General features: G+C 19.6%; 1 protein-coding gene across 1 annotated transcript in view; it reads left to right on the top strand.

The window, feature by feature from the left end:
* Positions 1–24,544, top strand: part of LOC122715648 (myb-like protein Q) — a 37,812-nt gene extending 13,268 nt beyond the window's left edge. Inside the window, exon 2 of the mRNA XM_043937990.1 lies at positions 22,506–24,544. Within this exon, the coding sequence (XP_043793925.1) occupies positions 22,506–24,284 (1,779 nt within the window). The 3' untranslated portion in view covers positions 24,285–24,544. The remainder of the gene's footprint in view (positions 1–22,505) is intronic.
* The last annotated feature ends 2,087 nt before the right edge of the window (positions 24,545–26,631 follow it).

Genomic DNA, 26,631 nt, shown 5'->3' with positions numbered 1-26,631 from the left:
ATTCTGTAGGTTTTTATATATTCAAAATTTTTAAATGCATAAACAACTAGTCTACATTTGATATAAATGATAAAAAAGATATTCAACTTAAATTATACAATTATTAATATTTGAATATTTTTGCACAATAGTCCAAGAATATTTTTTATTGGAATTAAATAAAAATTTTCTACTTATTAAAGAAAAATATTTATTTAATTCCAATAAAAAATATTTTTAGACTATGATGAATATAAAAATATCTATAAAAAAATATATATTTAACATATTTTTTAGTTTTCAATAAAAGTTTTTTTAAAACATTCTCTACAAAATTTAATATTCTAATCTTTTTCTGCTTTAAATATTAAAACAGGAATTACATAAATCCTATATTTCAATAATACTTTCAAATGAACTGGAATAGTATTTCAGATATAGGATATTTTAAAAATATAATAAATAAAATTGATCATTTTATGAAATAAAAATAAAAAATATTTTAAGAAAACTTAAGAAAATTTAACAAAACAAATAAAAAAAAATAAAATAACAATAGCAAAAATTTTAAAATATTAATAATTTATCGAAATTTCTTTAGAAATTCTTTTAAAATTATTTTAACGTAAACATTTTTCTTTATCTCAATTTTTTTTAAATTATAATAATATATAAGATTTTAATTGTAATACAAAAAAAAATTTACAACTCAATGTTATAAAACTTCACAGATTTATATTATTGAATGATATAGTGAACTATAAAAATATAACTTTCCAAGAAATTTTAACAATAAAAAACAATATCAAAAATAATACATTTTAATAAAATAAAATAAAATCAATAAAAAAATAAAATTTCATTTAATAAGAATGAATGGTATCTATAAAAGAATATCTATAAGAATACAATTTTCCAAAAAATCCGAATGAAATTTAAAAATATTATGAGATCTCATCACACACTATATTGCGTGGAATTTATCGAATATAATTATTATCGTAATTGGAGCTTGACTGCTTTACTCTGACTACTATCGCGACAATTAGTCCAATCGGTCATCTTTTAATTAGTGCGCATTATTAACAATTATTGAGAGACATAAGATCTGAGATCGCAATTGTGACGTAACTTAATAATATTTATGTTCAATTGATGTATGATGGTGCTGTCAGATAGTTTTGGTATGTTTCTTTTTGAAGAAGAATATTATGTTTCTGAACATAAAATGTCTTCAAGATAAAAATATCCTACATAAAAATTTAATTTTTTTATTATAATAAATTTTAATTAAGACGAACTAAAGAATTATAAGAATTCGAAAAATATATTTTAACATTTCTTTTTATATAAATATATATTTTTTATTTATATAATATCTTGTCTCATGTCTCACATATGATATATATGTTCCTTGCAAATAAAATTTATATAATTATTTTTTATTTTTTATTTTTTTCTACGATGAATATATTTTTCTTTTTTTTCTCTATTTTATTTCTACGTTTTCATTTCTAATGAATATATATAATATTTTTATGAGTTATTATATTTCTTAAAATCTTCTTTTTTAAAAAATCCTCATAATTAATAAGAATTCGTTTTTGCAAATAAAATGCATCGAATGCCAATAAATTACTATATATTATAAATTACTACAGATTATGATTTTGATTATTTAAATTATCGCATTCGTAATAGAATAAAAATTTTAATAAAATTTAAAATAAAAATTTTTTCATTTTACATAATATTTTTTTACAATGAATAACGGATAATGAATTTTTAAATATTTCATCACATTATATATTGTGAAATAAATATATCCGCAAAATTTCATTTATATATTCGAAAAATTAAAAAAATTGTAATAAAATCAATTCATGACAAAAATATTTCGAAAAACGTAGTTTTAATTAATCTCATAAAAAATTCATTGTTTTAATTCTCCAGCATCAGGAACACCGAATTCCGGAAGCACATTATATCATCATCTTAAAAGCTATTAAAAGAATCACGATATTTATGGTTGCTTCTTCTTTTACATAGATTGTGCTCGTATCATTAAACCGAGAAAAGTGCATAAAATTTATTTGGAATTGTGATAATAAGTATGAGATGATTTCACTGATATAGACTTTCGTGTTTAAATGAGAAAAAAATAGAAACTTGGAATGGATCGAAGACGAGGAATTTATATACGAAATATTTTATATACGAATATATTTAATTAATATATTAATTAATATATTTTTTATAATCCTAAATTATAAATTTTTTTCTATTAAAAATAAAATCTTAAATGCTTTTATAATTTATTAAATATAAAATTAGTATAAATATATGATCATCTTTTTTAAAAATTTTCAATAAATCTTGAATCTTTTCTATTCATTTTTTTTTGAATATTATCTGTCTTTAATTTTTTTTTTTTATATTGATTGGATCATGTAGCAATAATTGATGAGTAATTTTTCTTCGTGGAGCATTAAGAATAAAAGTCTGGAAATAAATACAAAAATTGATAAAAATATCAGTCAAATTATAAATAATTTAAGTTTGTTAATATTTTTATATATCAATTTTTATATTAGTTTCAATTTCTATAAAAATGTGCCACAAATATATTAATACTTTGTATAATTCACGAATGTGTCTATTAAGTTTTAAAATTGATATTTTTTCAAATATCTATTTAAATTATTTAATTGCTGCTATTAGAATTGATTATATATATCTGATAATAATATATCTGAATTTAATTTGTACAAAGTTTTATTTATAGAATGTTTAATGCAATGAAATATCTTTTAAGAAAAAATTATATATAGAGATTTTATAAAAATTAAATTTGTTTTTTAAAAAATTACTATAATTTATAATGCATTAAACGATGTAGTTTATTACTTTCTACAAAAAAATATTGAGTTTTCTATTGAAAAATTATTAGACTTATTATTGTAATTTGAAATTTATAAAACTTATTATATGAAAAATAAGAAATGCATAAAGCAATATCTAATATTATCGATTCGCTTCTCCTATAAAAAATTATAAACATTTTTTCATATTTAAAAATAGGAATAAAATTTTAAATTATTATTAACAACAATTAATTTTTTTTTTACAATTAGTATGATTCATTAAAGAACTGAAATATTTTAATACTAATAATAATAATAATACTAGAATTACCAAATCCAAATAAATTTGAGATGTTTTATTTTGCAATTAAAAATATATAAATATTTTGGAAAAATTAATATCATATTATATAATAATATTTTATTAAAAAAAAATAATTATAACTATATATTTATTTACTTTAATCATATCATTTTAATTATAATTATTTAAAATTATATTATATTTATATTTAAATATATATTTGATAGGATATGAAATATTTTTATATATATATTTGATTATAAATTAATTATTCTAATATAAATAATTATAAATCTTTTTTATCTAGAACAAAATCTTATATAAAAATAATATTCTAAAAAATTATCATTGATAATTTCGTTTTTCTCACAAATAATCATTGATAATTAATGATCATTGTTGTTTGAAGCAGAACATTGATTTTTTAGTATGTCATTGTTATTTTTCAATAAATCTAACCTATTCACTCGGTAAGGAGAAATTCATGATAAATTCGTTTATGTGTGAAGAAATGACGAATCGATGAATCGTCTTCTGGAAAATCGGCTCGTAGAAAGCCGATTGTCAATGAAGATGTCACACGCATGGCCGTAAAGTAATTTAATTCCTTTACGAGCTCGTTTTCATGCACGAAGAAGATAAGGAAATAATTATGCTATAAAATTTATGTGTTGCGCTTATTAATTGTTATTATTTTACTTGAGAGAAATTATATACTTTGTTAGATAATTTTGAATATAATAATTTATATTGGAAATTAAATAATTCTGAAAGAAAAAAATAATATCTTTTATCATATAATCTTTTTTATCATTATTAATTTATTCAAAAGAAATTATACATTCTATTATAAATAATTTTCAATGTAATAATTTACATTGAAAATAAAGCAAGAAATAAAATTGATATAAATAATTTTGAAATAAGGATAATTAGTGAAATTTTTCTTTTAATTATAAAATTTCTTTTTTTTATTTTCTAAGTTTTTTTAAAAATTATAATATAATAATATAATTATAATATATTAAAGAAAAAATTTATGTTTAATGAAATTTATTAAATATTTAAAAATATTTTTTTTTCGATTTATCTTCTGAACTATATTCATCGATAATTGTATTTTTGTTCTAATATTGTTGGTACAATTATCAGCATAAAAGTTTATTACTATAAAAAGAGAATTTTACATTCGATATTATTTTTCACATGTATTTCTTTATTAAAACATTGAAGTTAAAATATCGAACATAATTTTTAATTACCGTATCTACAAAAAATTATACCACACTTTCTTTACTCATTAGTACTGTGGGAAATCATATTTTTCAACTATACGATGAACAGGTTAATTTATGATACACAAACGTGCCAAAAACGATACATGTCAAACACTGAATAAGATTCTCAAAAGTGAAATCTAGACAGACAGAATAAGATTGTAACACATTTGTCTTGTTTTCTCGGATGTCTCGTTGAAAATATATTAATGAGATGCTGAACCAAACGAAACCGAAAATTATTTGGTAGTTTAGTAGAAAGTTTCTAAAGATATCTGTGTCAGATTGTAAAAGGGTGTGTGCTTTCTTCTGGTTTGAAACGTTTCAAAAATATGCGTAACTATAAGAAAAAAAAGAAATTTATTATTTATATAAGTGAATTTCACTTTTCTAATCTTTTTATTTTAATCTCTGTGATTTTAATTTTTATTTCTCAAGATTGCGATGATAACTTTTATTGGAGAACATTAGTGATATCCAAGAATAAAAATGCTAAGATATTATTTTATTAAGATTAAGATTTTAAATTAATATTATTATTAATTTAATTTTAGTAATAATTATTATGATATTAATGATAATATATTAATAGGTAGTAATAAATTGGCTTCCGGATAATAAATATATTTATTATTCTCTCAGTTATATTTCAAGTTCCTAAGTATAATTAAAAAAAATATTTATATTATATATATATAATATTTATAAATATTCTTATTTCTTAATAGAATATTTTCTATAATGTTTTCTATAACTTTTATATAAATAATATAATAAATATAAATGTTGTATAAATAATCATTATAATATGTATTATATATTAGTATAATAAAAAAATACTATAAAAATATACTATATTTTATTATAAATTAACATTTTATTAGCTATTATAATATTAATTTAAATGATAATAATTACGTTCAATACAATAATCATGTTAAGTAAAAACAATTATTATATTTATCATTAAATTTATTATATATAATAATATTATTTGTTTAGATTCTAATTGAATGTAATATCTAATATACAATTTCATATTAGACATGTACTTCAACTTTAATTTTAATTTTTCTTTACTTTTAATTAATACTTTTAATTTTTTTAATTCTTTATACTTTCTATATACTATTCTATATATTAATTCTATATATTATTTTAATACTTTTAATTCTTTATTTTTTATTAGTATAAAATTTTCAAATTTCAAATTTTTGGCAGGAATTCAAATGAATTTCATATTGAGAAGTATGATATATCTTATATATATTAATATATAACAATGCGCGTAAAATTTGAGTGAAATCTAAAATGTAAATATTAAAAATATTCTTTGCAAATCGTCTTATGATTTCTCATTTCTTATAATTTATCCAAACTGAATTCACAATTAGAATTTCTAAATCATTACTTTCTTTATATATTTTCCTCTTTTTAATTTTTTTAGTTATTTGTTAACTATAAAAATATTATTTAGATAATTGAATAATCATAACTCAATAATCAACAATAATTCAAGCGATGGAATTATGCTATAATTTTAATTTATTTTAAGTTATTCAGTATAAGTTACTGTTAACGTACAAACAAAATCTAAATTAATTTTCTTAACATAAATTATTATTATATATATATTATTATATATATTTTAGGAAAAATAATATTAATTTAATGTTTATTTAAAATTGGAATTTATCTGTCTTTACAAATCTTATCTGTTTTTATCTATCATACAAATTATTAGTATATGGCAAGTTTATATTTTTATTTTATTTTATTATTTGTAAATTTCTGCTGGAAAGTATACTTGAGCAATGTACAAATATTGTAATGCAAAAACTAATAAAATTCCTTTTCTTTATTAGAATTACATATTTACATATTTATATTACTTATTTAATGAATAAATTAAAATTAAATTAAAATAGTTGAAATAGTATATTGCATGTATAGAATATAAAAAGTATAAAAAGTATAAAAAAATTAAAAAAACAAAATGTCTTATTTCTATCTTTTCCATTTTTTTTTAATTATTCTTGGAATAAATTTGTATTCTTATTTTGTTAATCATTCTATTCTTTATTTTTTTTTCTTTTTTTTTTTATGAATAACGAATATATTGAATTTATATAAATTCGATTAATTTGTTATTTTTTCATTCAAAGTTACTTATATCTAATTATATTCATTACTTATAATTGATACTTTATAATTGATATTTATTGTATTGATATTTATTGATATTTTCAATAATACAAATTTTTATTTATATTCTTCCAAAATAAAATTCTGTAATCAATGAATTTAAAAATTATAATCTTGTATTAATATTTTTTATTATTTGTATTAATAATTTTTATTATGAATTTTTATTATTATTTATTATTATATGAATTTATTATTATGAAATTTTTCTGAAATAAAATTTTACCGAAAAAATTTTAATTTTTTTTTTGTGCTTAATCAATATTTATTAAACTTAGAAAAAGGATTTTCGAAATAGATAAATAGAAATTAAAATTTTTATCTATTTCTAAATGACTTTGCATATAAATGTTTCTTTGTGATAATAAGAAAAAAAAAATATAAGAATTTTTTAATATATATTTTATATTAATATATAACATATTTCATTATATATTAACAATATATATTTAGAAATAAATATAAATATTTTATTAAAATAAATATTTCATTCAATCCAAATATAGATATTAATATTAGTAATATTATTATAGTAATAATAGTAAAATATTAATAAAATTATTATAGTAATTATAAGTAATATTTATCTATTATTTAGATCAAAAAATTTAGATTAAATAAGAATCTTCAAACAGTATTTGTTTATAGAAATATTTTAATTTTCTAATGTTTATTTTAATTTATTTTTTTCTTCTCTTCTATTCTCTAACAATGACCTTTATTTATTTATAAAAAATACTATATTAATAATAAAAATCTTCATCTATATTTTTTTAAAATAAAATTTTGTAACTAAAGAATTTAAAAAATCCCAATCATTTTTATCTTTTTAATAATCAAATTTTCATATCTTAATATTTTTCTGAAACAAAATTCTATGGAAAAAAATTAAAAAAGAGGAATATGATGAAAATGTTTGTAATTAAATATATATTAATTAAACATTTAAATTTGTTTTAACTATATAAAAATCCATAGTTTACTCATGATCAATAGGAATTCTTTAGATTCCTTAGATAAAATAAAATCAAGCAAGAAATTTAAATGAATTTTCTAGTCCATTTCCATTCTTATTGTTAGTACTATGTAAATATAATAAATCTCTATTAATATTTAATAATTTAAAATTAATCTTCCTCTTCAAAGCCACCATTTATCATCCATCACAACAAATTCATTGCCATGCCATCTCACGATTCAAATATTTGTACATGTCGCTTTGTTATATGCTATCCAATGCATTTCTATACAAACTTTTCTCAAATAGCACTTTCTTCAGAAATGTCAAGAGTTATTCATATAAAGGCCGCACACTATGGGTGTACGTTTTCCTTTTTATCTATGAAGTCGATGCTTAACTCTCCTTAAATATGGAGAATGCAATGTAACGAAGGAATCAATTGCTGATGAACATATATATTTTCTTCTGTTATGATGATATTATAACATGAACAAAAGCATTTCATTGGATTCATAGGCATTCTTACGCCAGGCAAAAATGAAAATTGCTTTTTCTTTTCGGCCGCTTTAACGACGTGACCGATGTGAAAATTCGTCGGTGAAGTAATTTATCCAGCAGAATAGATCTTACGATCTGGAAAAAATTTCGAACGCTGATTTGTTTTTTTAAGTATCTGTTCAATTGAGTATCTGATATGTTCACTGTAAAATCGACTGTATATAATTGTTCATAATATCTTTTCTTTTTGTGCATCTATCGAGAAAAAATATTAAACAGTTTTGAAATTTGTTATACATATATATATTGAATTTATATTATGTCTAATGACGTATCAAAATGTAGATTTATATAAAGTGTTTTATAATTGATAGCATAAATGATAAATGATTCTGAGAAAAAATAAATCAAAAATATAGGATAAAATTTTTTTCATTTGAAGTTTCGAATAAAATAAGTTTTATTTGAAAAATATTTGAATATAATTAAAATTATTTCCCGTATAATAATATTCCCCAATATCAATGTAAAAAATATTTATTACTTATTTATGCTATTATTCTACATTTGAAAATAACTGTATACTAATATAGTTATTATATAGTTATTTTAATATAATATTTAACTTAATATAGTTATTTTAATTATTAATAGATGTGAAGAGTGATATCTCATATCTGTTCAACAAAACCTGACAATATAATATAAACAAAACATTGACATGCTCGATTGCTGCGGCTGCAATCATTACCAATCGGATGTCATTTGTCGAGCAAATGAAAAAAAATAAATTTTTGAGATTTTAAAAAAATTAATTTATTAAATAACGTACAAAATATTAAGTAAAATCATCAAAATAAAAACATCACACATCGTAAACTTTATTATTTTCTTCGTGATTTAATTAGAATTTTGTCACAAATTTTTACTTAACGAATTAACTGAAAAACACGCATCACAGATCTCAGAGATCTGAAATCTGTATGACAATTAAGTTCTATTCATGCACCGATCATGTGCACTTGTTTATGTCCATTGTTTTATTTTAAAATAAATAGGCTATAAATACAGTATAGGAGATTGTATCAGATTCGTTATCAATTTATACACATTTCAAATATTTTGAGATAACATTTGCCAATACATATTTCTTCTCTAACAAATAATGTTTCTATTTTTTTTATTAATTTATATACTTAATCTATATTTAGAATTTGTCGTAGTACTATTCTTTCAAATCATCTTTCAATATCTTTTAAATTTGAATTTGTCCATATCATAGGATATGCTCTATATAGATAGAGCATATATTAATTTCATTAATATTGTTTTGTAAAATAATATAATTTATTTGTTATTATATTTTTTCTTGATATATATTTTTCAAATAAGTTAAGATACTCTTAATATAAACATTAATATCTTCAATAATAAAAATGATTCAGAAATACGTATTAATATTACTAAGGAATAAATTTACATAATATAATACTGTGAATAATTATGAATTCATCATTTTGACATTTTTTAAAAGATTGAAAAAGTATTTCCTTGTGATATGCAGAAAAAAAAAGAAAATTTTTTGTAAATTTAAAAGAAAAAAGAATATTCAAAATTCCATTTTATTATAAAAAAATTGTAAAAAAATATAAACTCATATACAATATATAATTTTAATATCTTTAATATATTTAGTATTTAGTGGATTTTCCTTAATTTTTGATTTGTGATAAAAAGAAAGATAGGAGCATTAATAATTAAGTTATTCATAATTTCATCTCTTATGATTTCTATTCAAATATTCAAGTGAATATTATTAGTTTTTTAACTTCAGCAATTATTAATTTTTATTTCTGATTCATTCTATTTTTGCCAGAATACAACATTAAATTTCCAATAATATTAAAATTAAGATTAACCAGGATAATAAATGAATTCTAAAAACCTCCTTAAATTACATTTTTGTTGAACTTACTATCATCAACAAAAGCATTATACTGCTAAAAAATAATTCTTTTATCTTCTTCAATATTATAAATGACAACAATAGCTATATAACAATTATTAATAAATTAATTATAACAATTATTAAATCAATTTATTTTTTTTTATTACCATAATTAAAAAACAATATACCTATTTCAAATCTGTAATAAAGACAGAAAAATTATAATAGAAAACATAGAATTACAATTTATCATTATTTTTAAATATAGATATTCAATTAATTTTTCTTACAACATAAAAGAATTCAAAAATCATATTTTTTTTAAAGTTAATAATAGTACATTTTAATTTATTATAGATTTAAAAAAAAACAATTTATTACGATAATATGAATTTTACTTACAGATGATAAATTATCATATATTAGTTATAGTTATATTAGTCAAATATATCTATTTCATTAATTATTTATTAATTGTAATCTTTGAAAAATTTATGAAAATAAATTGTTTTTATAATTTATGTTAATTTATAATGAAAAAAATTTAATTTGTCACTTTTATCTAGAATATAAATATTTGGAATAGATAAATAAAAATTAATTTTTATCTTTAATTACAACTTTTATAACTTTTTAAATACATTAATAATAAAGAAGTGTACATATATTTATTATCAATTCATATTTGTAATACATCTATATAATAATATATCTTAAATATTTATATTTTGAATAAAATAAACTTATACTATTTTGAATATTTCATTGAAATATAAGAAAATAATAGTATTTGTAATAACCAATTTTTAATTTCAAAATTATTATTACAATATTTACAATATATTGAAAATTACTATTAAAAAATAATATTATATTCCCATGAAATAGAAATATATTAAATCTGAGTATAAATGGAATTTAAACAATTAAATGAAATAGTATCTTCGAATTTTCTTATATTTTTTTTATATCTTTTTTATTTCTAAATTCTAAATAATTTCAATTTTTTGATATCAATTTCAATTTTTTGATATTGATTTCAATTTATTTCCATCAATTCTATTTTTATTAAATCTTACAAAACGAATTAAAAAAAATAATTTATCATTAATATCAAATATATTTGGCTAATTTTTTTATAATCTATTAATAAAAATACAAAGTAAAAAATAATACAAGATAAAAGTAACATTGTAAGTAAAATTTAAAATGTAATATAGTTATTATTGCAAATTTTGTACATATGAAAAATACAATATTAAATAATCAAATTACATATATTCGTGTCTTAAAATAAATGTAAATATATAATACAAAAAATAAATAATACACAATAAAAATAAATAATGAACAAAATAACTTTTTAATATTCTGAAATAATTTTCTCTTAGTATTTGAAAATTATGATATAAATATTTCTTATACGAATAAATGTTTTTTCTTTTTTTAATTTTTAATTTGATTCTTTTAAATATATAATTATGATCATTATTGAAAATTTTAATTTTATTAGCAATTTAAGTCCATAAAAACATAATTAAAAACATTATTAACATTATAACATTGGCAATTAATTATAACAACATTGTAATGAATTATAATGAATAGAGAATATTTGATAATATGATAAAAAAAAATTTATGAAAATAAATTTTTGTTAAAAAATTATTATAATGCATCAAAAAATAATTAATATGTTTATCATAATTATAATAGAATAATTTCTAAATTCTTGATTTTTAATAAAAATCTATAAGTTTTAATTATTTTTAACTTTTTTTTCATAAACAAAATTACTTTTGTTTACTTTTATTTACTATTTTAATTTCATTTAATAAATTTCGTTTAACATTGGTCTTATATTTTATAAGAGTGATTATACTTTCTCTGGTTTTAACTTATTTTTAATAACTTATCATAAAGCAAAATTGCCATGATTTCAATCGTGTCAAATAACTATATAAAAATTTTTATCATAAATATAATTTTCACATAATTATCAAAAATCAACTTTTGACTTCAATATTCTCTATTACTCTATTATATAATACATTATCTCGCATTTGGATCTGAATAAAGATTTTCATCTAACTCAATGTTAGCAATTAGAAAGGAAATTAATTCGATGCCTCGATGCTGATTAAAAGATTTCTAAAAGATACTTTTATACTATTCAGAATTCTATTTTATCTAGATATTATTATCTCGTATCGTGTCTGTCTGAAGAAAAGACATTATTTTATAATCATAACAAGTTCCGCTGTTTGTTCTTACTGACCTCGACAGCAGTAACAGATTTTAAAAAGATAACACGATTACCGGTCACGGAAGATTTCGTAACTTATTTTACGATAACGAGTAAAAATTGATATATGGAAAAATTATGACAATTAATAATATTATGATAATTAATTAAATGATTTTTATTACCAATAATTATTATTGATGATAAAAATTTATAATTTTCTTGATCATTATAAATACATGTAGATTAGAAATAATCTTTAAATTATTAAGTTAGATAATCAAAAAAGTTTTATTATTTTTTTTTTTTACATAGTATTGTCATACTGTGTATTAGATTTCGTTACATTTTTCGTTCTTTTATAATTATTTTTATACTTATGAAAAATCAATGTTTGTCATATTATATTTGATTTCTGATACCGCATTGAATATTAAAATACTATTCTATTAAACTATTTTTATTCTACTTCACAGAGAAATAAATTATAAATGATATTTTATAAAATTTGTGATTTCGAAAATTGAAAAATTCTTCTTCACTTTCTACTTTTAGTCGTGAAGGTGATTGACCATAGTCAACAAGAATCATATATGCTTATAACAAGAATTTACTTAACAAAAGTACATTTACTTAACAAAAGTTACATATATTATAAGAATTCGCTTTCACATTTTGTCAAATTTACAATAGTACTTATATTTTCCTTTCATCGTTTTTTTTTTTTTAATGCGAATACAAAAAGTTAATTAAAGAAGATAAACCATTTACATCTTGACTCATTAAACATTATTCTTACTAAAAACAAATTACTGTTTTCGAATTTTAATTAATATTATATTTATGTGTTTTTTATATTCATAAAAAAACTTGATTTTACACTTGATTGATCAATTAAATTAGTATTGAGTATAGAATAATTATCGCAAGTTCGCGTGTCTTCAAGACCTGAAGGTCACAAGTAATCATCTTATACAAAACAATGATGGCTACTTTCATCATCCTTAATCCTGAATTAACACTCAATTTTATTATATAATTATTCAGACTGGATTTGTGAAATCTAATATTTCTTCCTTTAATAAAATATACTAGAAAAGTATAAACATAAAACATATATATTTTATCAATACATACATGTATATTTTATAAAGTGAGATTATTATAGTAATAAAACATATTAATAAAAATCAGTATGCTTATAATTCAAATTACCTTTTTAACAATAATAGATAATAATAAAATATATTGAATTTAATAGACTCAACATTAACTGCGGTATTATTTTAAAATATATATCGTGATTAGTGATAAGATGATAAAGTTTGAGAAATGGAGCATGTAGAGCATGTATTTGAGCATGTAGAGAGTACATACTTTAAATATGCATATATAGAACAGAGATTTGAAATAATTCCAAATGATTTCAATCTTTAATTACTAACGAGATTCGAGGCAAGTTTTTTTCATATAAAGCATATTTAATAATTTCTCAGGCAATGACATTCAATATTATTCTTGATAATTTATAAAAATTACTTTTATATATATTAATCACGAAAAAATCCTCTCACAAAAATTTTCTTAATAATAATTTAATATTTAGGAAATTAGCATATTACAATTATATTTCTTACATAACATTATGCTAAAAAGCGAAGACTCGAAAGGTAATATATTATCATAATACATTATACTTTCCATACATGAATTATAATAAAATAAAAACATTTTTATCAATGCTTTTGTAAAAATAGTTTTTTTATAACTTAGAGATATTTCATTGTTCACAGAAACACGATAACTATATAATATAAGTTGAAAGAAAAATCTTTTATTAGAATAAGAATTAAACGAGAAATTTTTATTTATAAATTTTATGAAAACTTTTTTGAAAATGCTTCATGAATTCTGTATAATTGAACATAATAAGTTTGCATAGAAATACATAATTCTATAGAGAAATAATTCTATATATGAAACATATTAAATATAATAATATTAGGATTATATTTAAATCATTAAATATAATGTCCAATTTAAAATTTCAACAACTATTTGTATTCATTTAAAGAATAATATCAGCTGTAATCTTGCGAGTTTGTCAGAAAAAAAATTTAGAAATTAAATTTTATTTGACATCATTTTTTATAAAAATAACAAATATACTATAAGAATGGAGATTTGTAATAATAACAAGAATCAATATATATCAATCAATAAAATATAACCGAAACGAAAATTTAATTCAGTTTATTCTTAATTCCTTTCATATTTGTTTCTAATAAAAATTACTAACCAATTTCATACTTTTCAATCTATTTTCTAATATTAAAAAATTTAAAACCGCAATCTATGTACAAATTATATATCTGTTACGTATTTTTTAATATAATAGTAATAATTTCATCTAATAATTGTAAAATTAATAAATTTTACGATTTTTATTATCGTTTTTATAATTTAAACATGGAATGGTATATCATTACTCTTCTTTTTTGACAAAAGAAAAAACATATCGTTTAAAGATTGTATTCATTCTATTTTAAATTTTATTGTACATTGAATAAATTAAGAAGAAAAGTTGACGAGATTTCGTATAATTTTACGATTAATTTCACCGAGATGAAAGTTTGCGAGTCAAAGTGAGCTTATAAGAGACATGCGAACCTCGCTTGGTCAATAAATCGATAAGATCTTTCTGCGTCTGCATCCATCATTTATATATTTAAAAATAAAAAAAATCTTGCTATTTAAATAACCAATTTTAATCAAGATTTGTTTTTTAATTATAAATAAGAAAGAATCATCAAGAGATAAATTAAAATTATCAGATTAAAAAAAAAATATTTGTTTTTTATTTTTTAATTATATTTATTAAAGATACGTTTATATAAATATTGAATGATAAAAATAATATTGAAAATTATTTTGAAATGAAAGAAATTCAAATTATTTTATAATTAAAATTTTTTTCTTAATTAATAATAATATGAGATATTTTTTTTTTTAAATAAAAAAATAATTTTTGAAAAATTATAGCAAATTAATTATTTCGAAAATTTATCTAATCGAAAATGTACATAATGATTTGTTTTAATTGTCTCTCAAATTATTTATTGTTTGAACTATTATTATATATTTATTATTATATATTATATATATATTGAACTATTATTATATATTATTATATATTATATATTTATATTTCAAATGAAATTTGCATCAATTTAAAAATATTTTTTAAATATATTATAATGAAAATACAAAGATAAAATTTAAATTTTTTATTAGATAATTGCATATTTTTTAATATATCATTTAATGTAAGTGATTATTTTTCATTAAAAAAAATTATAAGTAATGTTATTTATAATAAATTGAGATAAAAATAAATAAATTTTATTAAAAAACTATATTATAGTCTATACTATATACTTTATATTATATATTATAATACTATATTATATTATAATCTATTAACTTTTGTTATTGATATTTTAACAATATTTTAAACAAATTATAAATTCATAAATAATTCATAAATCATTAATAACATTCTTAATAATAAATATGAATAAAAAAAATAGAAAATTTATTCATTTAATGAAAATTTCTCATAAAAATTATATATATTTTTATTTGTTATCAATATCTTAATGATATTATCTAAATCAAATTATTAATGACATATCGATATTTATTAAAAATATTGATAATAACTCTAAAATAGTTTAATATTTTTTTCTAATAAATAATCGATTGATACATTGATGCATTAGAAAATATATATAATTTAAAAAAGATTTTTTACATTTTTTACAATGCATATAGAAAAATGCTATTTATTAAAATATTATTTATCTAATATATAAAATATATAATTTAATATTAAAATATATTAAAATATTTATTTTGAAACAATACATTTCCTATTTGAAAATTTTTCGAATAACAAAGATAATATTTATAGATTAAAATGAATCACTCTGTATATTATCTCAGTAATTTAATAAAAAAATAAAATAAATTAAATAAATTAAAATAACAACATTACTACTTTGTGAAATTTTTCACAATAAGAGTAATATAGAGATATTATGTATTAATATTCGACAAATTTTTCCATAATGATATGGCATATACAAGAATGTTGTAATCGGTTATTTCTCACTCTAGTTATTTTTATTTTTTGTGTAATTATACATCATATACTATTAAGATATTTCTTCGTTTCTTGGAAGAAGTTTACGTAAATATTTACATAAAACAAATATATTTTTATAAACAAATATAAAAACTCGCAAATTTCATGAATGGAATTCGATAACTTTCACTCGGGATAATTTACGAACATTTATACTTATATTATCGATCGTGTCGAAGATCAATTTATTTCATTTATGAGAAATTACAACGAATGACAAAAATGCACTTTCCTTAAAAGGATGAAAAGTTTATTTCTAGTTTATTTCTAATTTTCTACATATCATCATATAGAAAATTCTTCATGAAACAAAAAACAGATTTATATAATATTTAATATTTCCATCTATTACCTGGGAAAATAAGATTTAAATATAAGTATTAGGTGCAATGAATTGTAGATATTTAATTTTATTGTTAATTTCTGATTTCTGATTCTGATAATTCAATTAATCATTTCATTTATTTATGCAATTGAATAACTACATCACAATTTTATGTAAATAATATAAATAATAATATGTATATAATATAAATAATAATTTATATAGCTATTATTCAATATTAGGATTAATATGGATGATATCAATTCTATTGATACTAATATATTAATTTTAATTTAGTATCATTTTAAGAGTATTGATATATATTAAAAGTTTTAGATTTAGGTTAGGTTTTAATAATTAGTACTATTTTTCTTCTCTTAAAATTAATAAAATATAATAATTAAAACAATGATTTATTATCTCTTAAAATGATACATACAATATTATATCTAAATATTATATCTAATTAACAATATTATATCTAATTAAAAAAAACCATCTGATATTTTACAAAAGTATCAATAATTGGATACTTTACAAAAATTTCGATATTCAATATTTCATTCATTTCTAAATATTATAATATAGTAATATAGTAATGGGTATAATAGTAAAATAATACTTTTCAAACATAATGATGATGATTTTAATAATAAAAAAGTACAATATGATTTTCTAATTATTAAAAGAAATTGAATAATAAATCATTTTTGAAATAATAATTAAATAAATCATTTATTTATTTCTTTTAATTTTTATAAATATATGTACATGAAAAGAATTAGATACATTTACAATTCACATCATGTTTATTATTATTTGGAAATTATTATTTTGGTTTATTATTATTTATTATTATGTTGTTTATTATTATTACTTGTTTATTATTATTTTGGAAATATCAATGAAATATTTTCATTTTACATCTTTATTTCTCATATTTAATATTACTTAAATATAATATTAAGATTTAATTCTTTTCGATTTTTTCGATTGTTATGTATTCACTAAATATTCAAAAGTTCGAATATATTTATCTATATTTAGTAAATATATTTAGTAGTAAAATATATTACTGATAATTTTATATAATAATAATTGATAATAATAATTGATTAAAATAATAATTATTAAGACATTTATGACATTATTAATGATTCCTATTTTTTCTTATTCAAACTTATTATTAAGACACATAAAAATATTATCTGTAATAAATTATAATAAAAATAAATATTAAATCTTTATTAAAAAAAATATTCTATTTCATTTCTATTTATATTATTAATATCATAACGATATTTTGAATATTGAATAGAATAAAAATATGTACATATAATATATATTGAATAAAAAATTATAATATATATAGAATAAAAAATTAATCAAACATCGTCCATAATTAATACATAAACAATTGTTAATATTTTAAATAATAATCTCGAATAAAAAAATAGATATTCTAATTATTTTCGTTATCAATATTTTAATAAATATATATTTAAAATATATCAAATTGTCAGTAATGATATCGATAATTATAACTCTAATTTTATTTATAATAAACTATTAATACATATTTTAATTAAATTTTTTTACACATTTAAATTAATTATATAGTTATACATAATTATAGTTTATAGTTATATAATATTATAGTTCTATTAGTTTATTCTACTCATAATCTGATTTTGTTTATCAATAATATAAAGAAATTTAACATAACATAACATTTAGAAAGAAAAAAGCTATTATTTAATATCGATTTAAGAGACATCAATGTCAAAAAATGATATATAACTAAAACTTAATACTTATTCATATCTTCTACTGAACACTTTGATATCGAATCGTGTAAATATTACTAATAATATGGATATAGATTCGATTATTAAGTATAAATAAAAAATATTTATATATATATATATATATATATAAAGCTTAACTGTCTTAAAGATATTTTATTTTTATACATATTTTTAAAAATATATATAAAATATATATTTTTAAAAACATTAGTTCCAAACATTTTAACTCCTTGAATATCGATTTAATTTGAATAATTTTTATAGATCTTATTTAATTACCAATATAAATATAAATATATAATATAAATATATATAATATATATTTATATTTAATTACCAATATAAATATAAATATATATAATATATATTTATATATATTGATATTTATATTTATATTTATATTGGTAATATATATATATAATGTGTATATATGATATGTATCTTACGTGTATATCTATAGTGACTTAAAAAGTATTTAAAAAAATATTATATCTTACAAAAAAAAATCATCTAATCAGAAATTTTTGATTTAAATAAAAATTTGTATGTATGTAGATCACAATGAGTTACATATAAAACTTTTTTTTTTTAACAAGAAATCTCTTAGAAGAATGAAATCAATCTCAAGTTTCAGTATGTTTTTATATTTCAAATTTTTAATAACAGTTTATATCACAATTTTTTAATAACAGAATAATAGAATATTAAAGTTTGAACATTTTGTAATTAGAATTATAGAATATTAAATTTTAAATATTTTATTAGTTATAATTTTACATTATCTCCGTTTTAAAGTTATATTTAAGAAACGAAATATTAATAAGTTATATTAATATATATATTAAGTTTATTTAAAAAACGCATTGAAACTTCGAGGATTTCACCTAACTGAAATGATAATTTAAAAAAAAATTGCTCCATATATAATTCATTATGCTCTAAATATTCACAAAGTTTAATTAAAAATAGAAAATTCATTAAAAAATAAAGAAGTATTCAAATATTTTCGTAAACAACTCTATAAGAACTATAATTTATGAAAAAATTCTTTTAAAATATTCAGATTAGTTTTAATTAATATATTTAATTAATAAAATTCAGTAAAAATGCAATCAATATGCAAAGTATATATGTTACACATATGTATGTTTCTATAAATTAGATTAAAGTCATTTGAAATGAATTCATTAAGATAAGATAGAAAAAAAACATTCTAAACATTGATTTCTATAAAATCAATTGATTCTAATTAATGAATCATTCACGATAGCATATCGAATTCATTCATAGTATTCTGAAATTCAAATGGAAAGTATCAGAAAGTACGTGAGATCTATAAATTTACTATTCCTGTTTCCGGTTTTTACTAATTGATCGAATATCACCACCGCTAAATTTATGTATACGAATATGAATCCCAAAGCATCTAGATGTTTCACAATAATTTTCTCTTTTTAGAAATGTCGAACTTGGATGAAACTTTCGTCTCATGAAGATAGGAATGTAATTTCATTTTTACATAATTATAGAGAAATACCTTCATAAACTTGTGAGAATTTACCGTGTCTATTACATGTTTCATGCAAGACAATGAGATATTAATAGGCTGTTAAATAGTTTAACTTGCTCAACTTATTACTTTCTTAGCAATAACTATTATTAGTTTCTGTTCCCTAATATTGTGAAGATTGAACTGTGAATATTTTTGAATTTATGAGAAATTTGTAGACAATTTTCTTATATTTAATACATTCAATGCGGCACAAAGTCGAAGTCAAATCTCCAGTGGTGAATACACGTATATATATAGATAATTCTTTATAATTCATGCATCGACTTTCCAACAAGTGCAATAATTAATCGATTTTTTAGTTCATGCATATGCGAATACAACTTGTGACAAAAGAAGATCGGTTTATATTATCTTCTTTATAATTTATGCAAATACAACTTGGTAATATTTCAATTATCAGAAATATAGCTAATATTCGGTGTTAAGGAAATTCTTTCTAGATAGATATTTGACAAGTACAAAAAACAATTATAAAATAGCGAAAAAAATAATAAAATGGCTGTGAATATTAATGAAAACATTTGTATATGAAAGAAAAATTTTTCGTGGAAAATTCTTTTTCATTTTTCACATTTTTTAGAAAAGTTTATGATGATTTGTGAATGCGTCAACTACTATAAAATAAGAAATCCTTATAATATATATATTCATGTTGCGCATATTGAATATGTTAATAAAATCCTTTGTTTATCTAAATATTTTAAATATTTTATCTTTTTTATCAGATAAAGAAGAAAATTCTATCGATGTTTCCATCAAATATATACTATTATGAAGGAAAAGTAGATATAAAATAAATAATTATTTATAAAAATTGCAATGTTCTTCTACAGATAAGACTGCAAATGGTTGTTGAAATTTAAAATAAATTATATAATGAATTTATTCTATATAATTTTATTAAATTACTGTTTAATTAAATTATTAAAATAGTCTATATAATTTTATTAAATTATTTTTATTAAATTACATTTTAAAAATTAATTCAAGAAGCGTTTCTAAAACAATCACAATTCATATAAGATTTATAAATGAAAATTTATTATTCTCATTTTCCTTAGATTTTCTTTTCGAATTGCAATTTGTAATTCCTCTTAAATCTTTTCTTGCAATTATTCATTTCCAGAATTAAAAAAAGAGTGTTGAAAAAAGTTTTTAACTTTCTGAAATTATGATTGAATTATATGATGAAATTATTAAATCAATATAATTATTTTTCCACTTAAGCAAAATTAAGTTTAAATTATTAATTAATTTAAGTTATTTTGACAAATAAAAATATTTTTTCTCATTTCATTTTTTTTTTTTTTTTTTTTTGATATAATAAGAATGTAAGAAGAAATCTAAAGTGGAATGATATTTAAAAATTGATATATTTAAATTCTATTTCTTTATTTTACGCTTATAAAAATATAAATTAATATAAAAAATTTATATAAAAATCGGTAAAACATTGAAAATAAAATTATTATTATAACATACAATTAAATTATCATTGAATCCATTATACAATTTCTATATAAAAAAAAATATTAATTTATATAATATATATATAATTCTATAATCGTTTATAGTCTGATAAAGATAAAATTAATTAAGTAAAGAATTGAAAAAATGAAAATAAAATTGATAGGAAATAGTAATAAGATTGAGCATTCATTAGAAATTTATTCAATGTCAGTGTTAATAACAAATTTACAATTCTTTTTTTTTAATCATTCTTCTTTATTAATATTTTTCTTTATTAATATGTAATTCGTTCTTTATCTATATAAATATTAAATAATCGAGAAATAATCATAAATGATATTTATAATGTTTTAAATGAAATTAATATTAGAATATGTAAAAAAAAAATAATTATTAATATTTTATTTTAAATTATAATATTTAAATATATAATATTTTAAATTTTCTTTTTTGATAATTGTAACAAATATTAAAAATATTTAATATAAATATATAAAATAAATATATAATAAATATATAATATATATAATTATATAAATATATAAATATATAAAATATATAAATATAATTTAAATAACATCAAAATTATAAGAATAATTAATAAAAATATATATATAAAATATGTATTTAGTTTCAATTGTATTCAGTTAATTTAATAATAAATATTATTGCAAATATTATTCGATAAATTTAATAACTTATTTTCGAAAATTTATGAATTTATGGTTTCGTAAATTTTGCCATTTCATATAATTATAGCATAATGTAGCAAATTTAAAAAACTTATTTTAAAGATAAAATATAACACAATAAACAATAAACAATTTTCTAAATCTTACAGATAAGAGTAGTGTTTCTCTTGGCGACGGTATCGATCACCCTGACGAGATCTCAAGATCCAGAGATCTCCTCGACAAATTTAGATGTGACCCAGCCGCCGATAAAACTGGACAAAAATCTTCGTCGAGCTCTGTTGAAAGCTCTGACCGATCTAGAAGCTGAATCAGCCGAGCAATACAAAGACGAATCGGAAACCATCTCTCAAAGGGACACGAGCGCGTTCGAGAGTATAGCAAAGAAGAATTTGAATGACAATCTAGGTGTACAAAAGACCACATTCTCTTTCAAGAGCTTCCCAGGCGACGATGACGTATCAAGCGAAGATAAATTGCAAAATTCCAGTTTCGTCGAAGGTATTCATTACGTGACACTTAATACACCTTCGATGGATATCGAGAAAGCGACACAAGAAGATGCCAAAAGCTTTCACGTTCAGAACGTGATATTGCCAGAAAAAAAGTCAAATTTCAGAAGCGAATCGAAGGAACAGCGTGAGAAGACGATACCTACCACGATGAATATCTTCCCCGTAAACAAGATGGAAAGTTTAACGCAGAAATCGGATGTTTCCGAGAGTCTAACTAGAAGTGCTTCAAACAGCATTGCAAATGCGTTAGTCAGTCCTAAACCAACCATAGTTACTCCGACAGTTTCGTCAAAGAATAACATGACAATAACCGAATTAGATGATTCTAAGGACAAAACGGAAGAGGTTAAAATCTTCCAGGCGCCTCTGGTTGCAGCATTCACTGTGCAACAAGACGAACAAGGCGTACCCAAAAGCGTCGTTCCGATTTTCAGATCGCCTAACGATGGACAAGCTCTGACTCTTCAAGAGCAATTAGAGTTTAAACAACAACTTCTGGAGAAACAATTGGCAGAGCTTCAGCAGCAACAGTTCCAACAGACGCAGTTCCTAGTAAGGCAGCAGCAACTATATGAACAACAATTGAGACAGAAACAACAACAGTACTACCTTCAGGAACAAGTCAGGATCAAACAGTTAGAGGAACAGACCAAGCTTAAACAGCTGGAAGAACAAAGGCTCAAGCAGTTGGAGGAGCAGAGATTGAATCGATTCCAACTTCCTCCTGTACCACAAAAGCAATTCTTCTTCGATCAGAGCAACAACTTCTTGATGTTCCAGCCTCTTGCCGAGTCCAACGTTCATCTACAACCTAGCCTGACTTTAGAAGTACCAAATGTAGCTGCACCTCCAATCTTTCAACCGATCTTCCAACAAGACCCATTGCGTCTACAACCCTTCCGACAACAGCAGCAATCACAATATCTCCATCACCAGCAACAGATTCAACCGCAACAGCTGCAACAGTTGCATCAATCGCAACAACAACACCAGAGACTCCAGCAGAGCTTCAGCTCGTTCTCGACCGATTTCCAGCCTTCGGTATCCACGAGATACAATCGTCAGGAGGCTTTCAATTTGGTGGGAAATTTTGGTTTCAACGGGAATAACAAAATCGCGGCCAACAGAGGCAATTTTGGCTTCGTTCCACCGCACAAAACTCCAACGAATTTCTACAATCCTTATGCCCAGTTCAAACAATCGAAGCCTCCCACGCCGGCTAGGCAAATTCAACATCTGCTGTATCAATCTGGAATCGCTGGCGATCCGAACAACGTGCAAGGAATTGGGAATCCGGAAGATTTGAATATCGTTTCGAAGGTTCTGGCTCTGAATGTGGGTGCGGTGCCGAATAAAAATCTCCAATTCGCGACAAATCCGGGTTCCAGGTCGTTGGGAAAGAATTCCGCGTGAAAGAAGAAGATGGAGGATGGAGTTAGAGACAAATCATGTAAATCAGTGCGGAGGACGATATTAGTAAGGTGAAATCGAGCTCTCACTTTTTTCCCTTCTTGGTCCTCCTTTAACCGCCTTCCCGAGTTTCGAAATCTTGCGTGTCGCGGACAATAATATTCCTCTGGAGAGTTATGGAGATCATGGTAATTAGAACAATGATGTGTTCATCCTCGTGAATTAGATTCGTAGATAGATTATGGATGTTCATGCATGCTTTTTATTTTCTACTTATAATGATGATGGAATAAATTTGGATGGAATTTCATTTTATTTGTGAAAGAAGTTTTAAAATAATTATCGATTAAAATTTTATAATTTTAAATTCTGTTCTATAGAATTTAAGAATTTAAAGAAAAGATTATTAAATTAAAATTCTAATACAATGAAATCTCTATATTTATTAATTGAAATATTTGTAATTATAAGAATAATAATAAAAATAAATTAATTATATATCTTTTTAATAATCAAGTTAATTATATACCTCTTAAATCCTGAAAAAATAAATATGAAATAAATATCAAATCGAATGAATATAAAATTAATTTTTTCTGTAAGAATTAACAAAAAAAAGAATAAAAAAATATTAATTTCATGTTCACTTTGTACACGTGTCTTAACTTCGTATCAATAAAAGTCAATAAAATTTCAATACAAATATATTTTTATTAACAAATCATAATGACAGAAAATGAATTGCGTAATGACAGTAAGAAATTTTTAACCGATTGGTTTGCTTGATGAACGTTAAAACATTTTCTTGTTAAAAGATATAGTGGTGAACGAATATAAAGATTCTCTTGTAATTTAAAAAATATTTTGTTATATTTATATCTGAAAATTATTATTAATATTCGTAGGAATTTCGAATTAAATAAAATTAATAGATTTAATATATCTTTATAAAACAACGAATTATAAATTTTATATTTCATTAACTTAGCATTTATAAAGTTAAATAATTCTTTCTTTCTATTATTGTCATATGTGATTCTTTATTAGAGCACATTGTATATTCATTGCAACACTAATTATAAATTTTATCTTAAATCTAAAGCATTCAAAACTTCCTTATGATTTTTTAATTAATTAAAGCGTTTATTAATTAATTTAACACAATTATTAATTGACTTAAAAATATTTATATTTGGAAATGTTTGCGAACGAATTGCATCGAAATGAAATAGAATTTTGTTAAAAAAAAAATTAGTATCAACTAGTATCAAAATCACATTAAAAAATAATGAAAATTATTGAAAATTAAAATTAAATATTTCTTAATTACAATTTTTTATAAATAAATTTCTACAAGTAAAATTTAACATAATAAATATCCCATTATTACGATACATGCAGTATTTTAACAAAAGTTTTTTTTAACAAAAATTAAACAGAAGAGAAATACTTTAGAAAAAATAATAACAAATATATAAATATAAGATTTACATAATATATAATATTTCATTTGTAATATTTAACTTCGATAAAAATATATTTTAATTGAAATAAATACCCACATCTATCTATAATATTACAAAAAATTATAAAAAAAATTTTAAATATCAAAATTCTTTTTTTTTATATGTCACCTTTTTTCATAAAATTTCTTCTATTTTTTTATGTGTTCTTCATCTAAATTGCAAATCTGATTAATTAATTAATATCAGTTGCAATCAATGGAAAATTAAATATAAAAAAACCACGAAAAGACTTTTTCAATGCACCTCACAAATCGAGCCAAATATATAAATTTTTACTTAATTCATATATAATGACTATCAAATTTCAATATCAAACACTTTTTGTTGTTTGATTAACATTTATGGCGGATTTATTTCAATCCAATTTTTCAATAGTAGATATAATATACTGTGCAAAAGATTAAATATTATTTGAGAAATAATAATATTTTTTAATATAATAATGTTTTAATTTTTGTCTCTATTTTCATCAATTTTTGAAAATGAAATCTCAAATAAAAATATCGAGTGAGATAAATTAATGAATGAAATTTGATTCATATTCATTTTTTTTTTCTTCAAATGAAATTGTTCTATAAACTATTATAAATATTGTTCGAACATTATATTGATTGCTTCTACAGATAAACTATACAGAATTTTTCTAATTTTCTAATTTATTACATCGTAATCAGAAGTTTTATTCAAAATATGGTTAAATTTTTTTTTTCATATTCAATTATCATACAAATAAAATTAATATCAGAAGAAAAATATATAATATAATCATGTATATCGTTTATGAAAAATATGCAAAATATATATAAATATGAAAAATATGAAAA

Source organism: Apis laboriosa, unplaced genomic scaffold, assembly GCF_014066325.1.
Source record: "Apis laboriosa isolate Shangri-la unplaced genomic scaffold, ASM1406632v1 scaffold39_cov144, whole genome shotgun sequence".
Classification (NCBI taxonomy): Eukaryota; Metazoa; Arthropoda; class Insecta; order Hymenoptera; family Apidae; genus Apis; species Apis laboriosa.
This window is presented reverse-complemented; position numbering and strand designations above follow the sequence as displayed.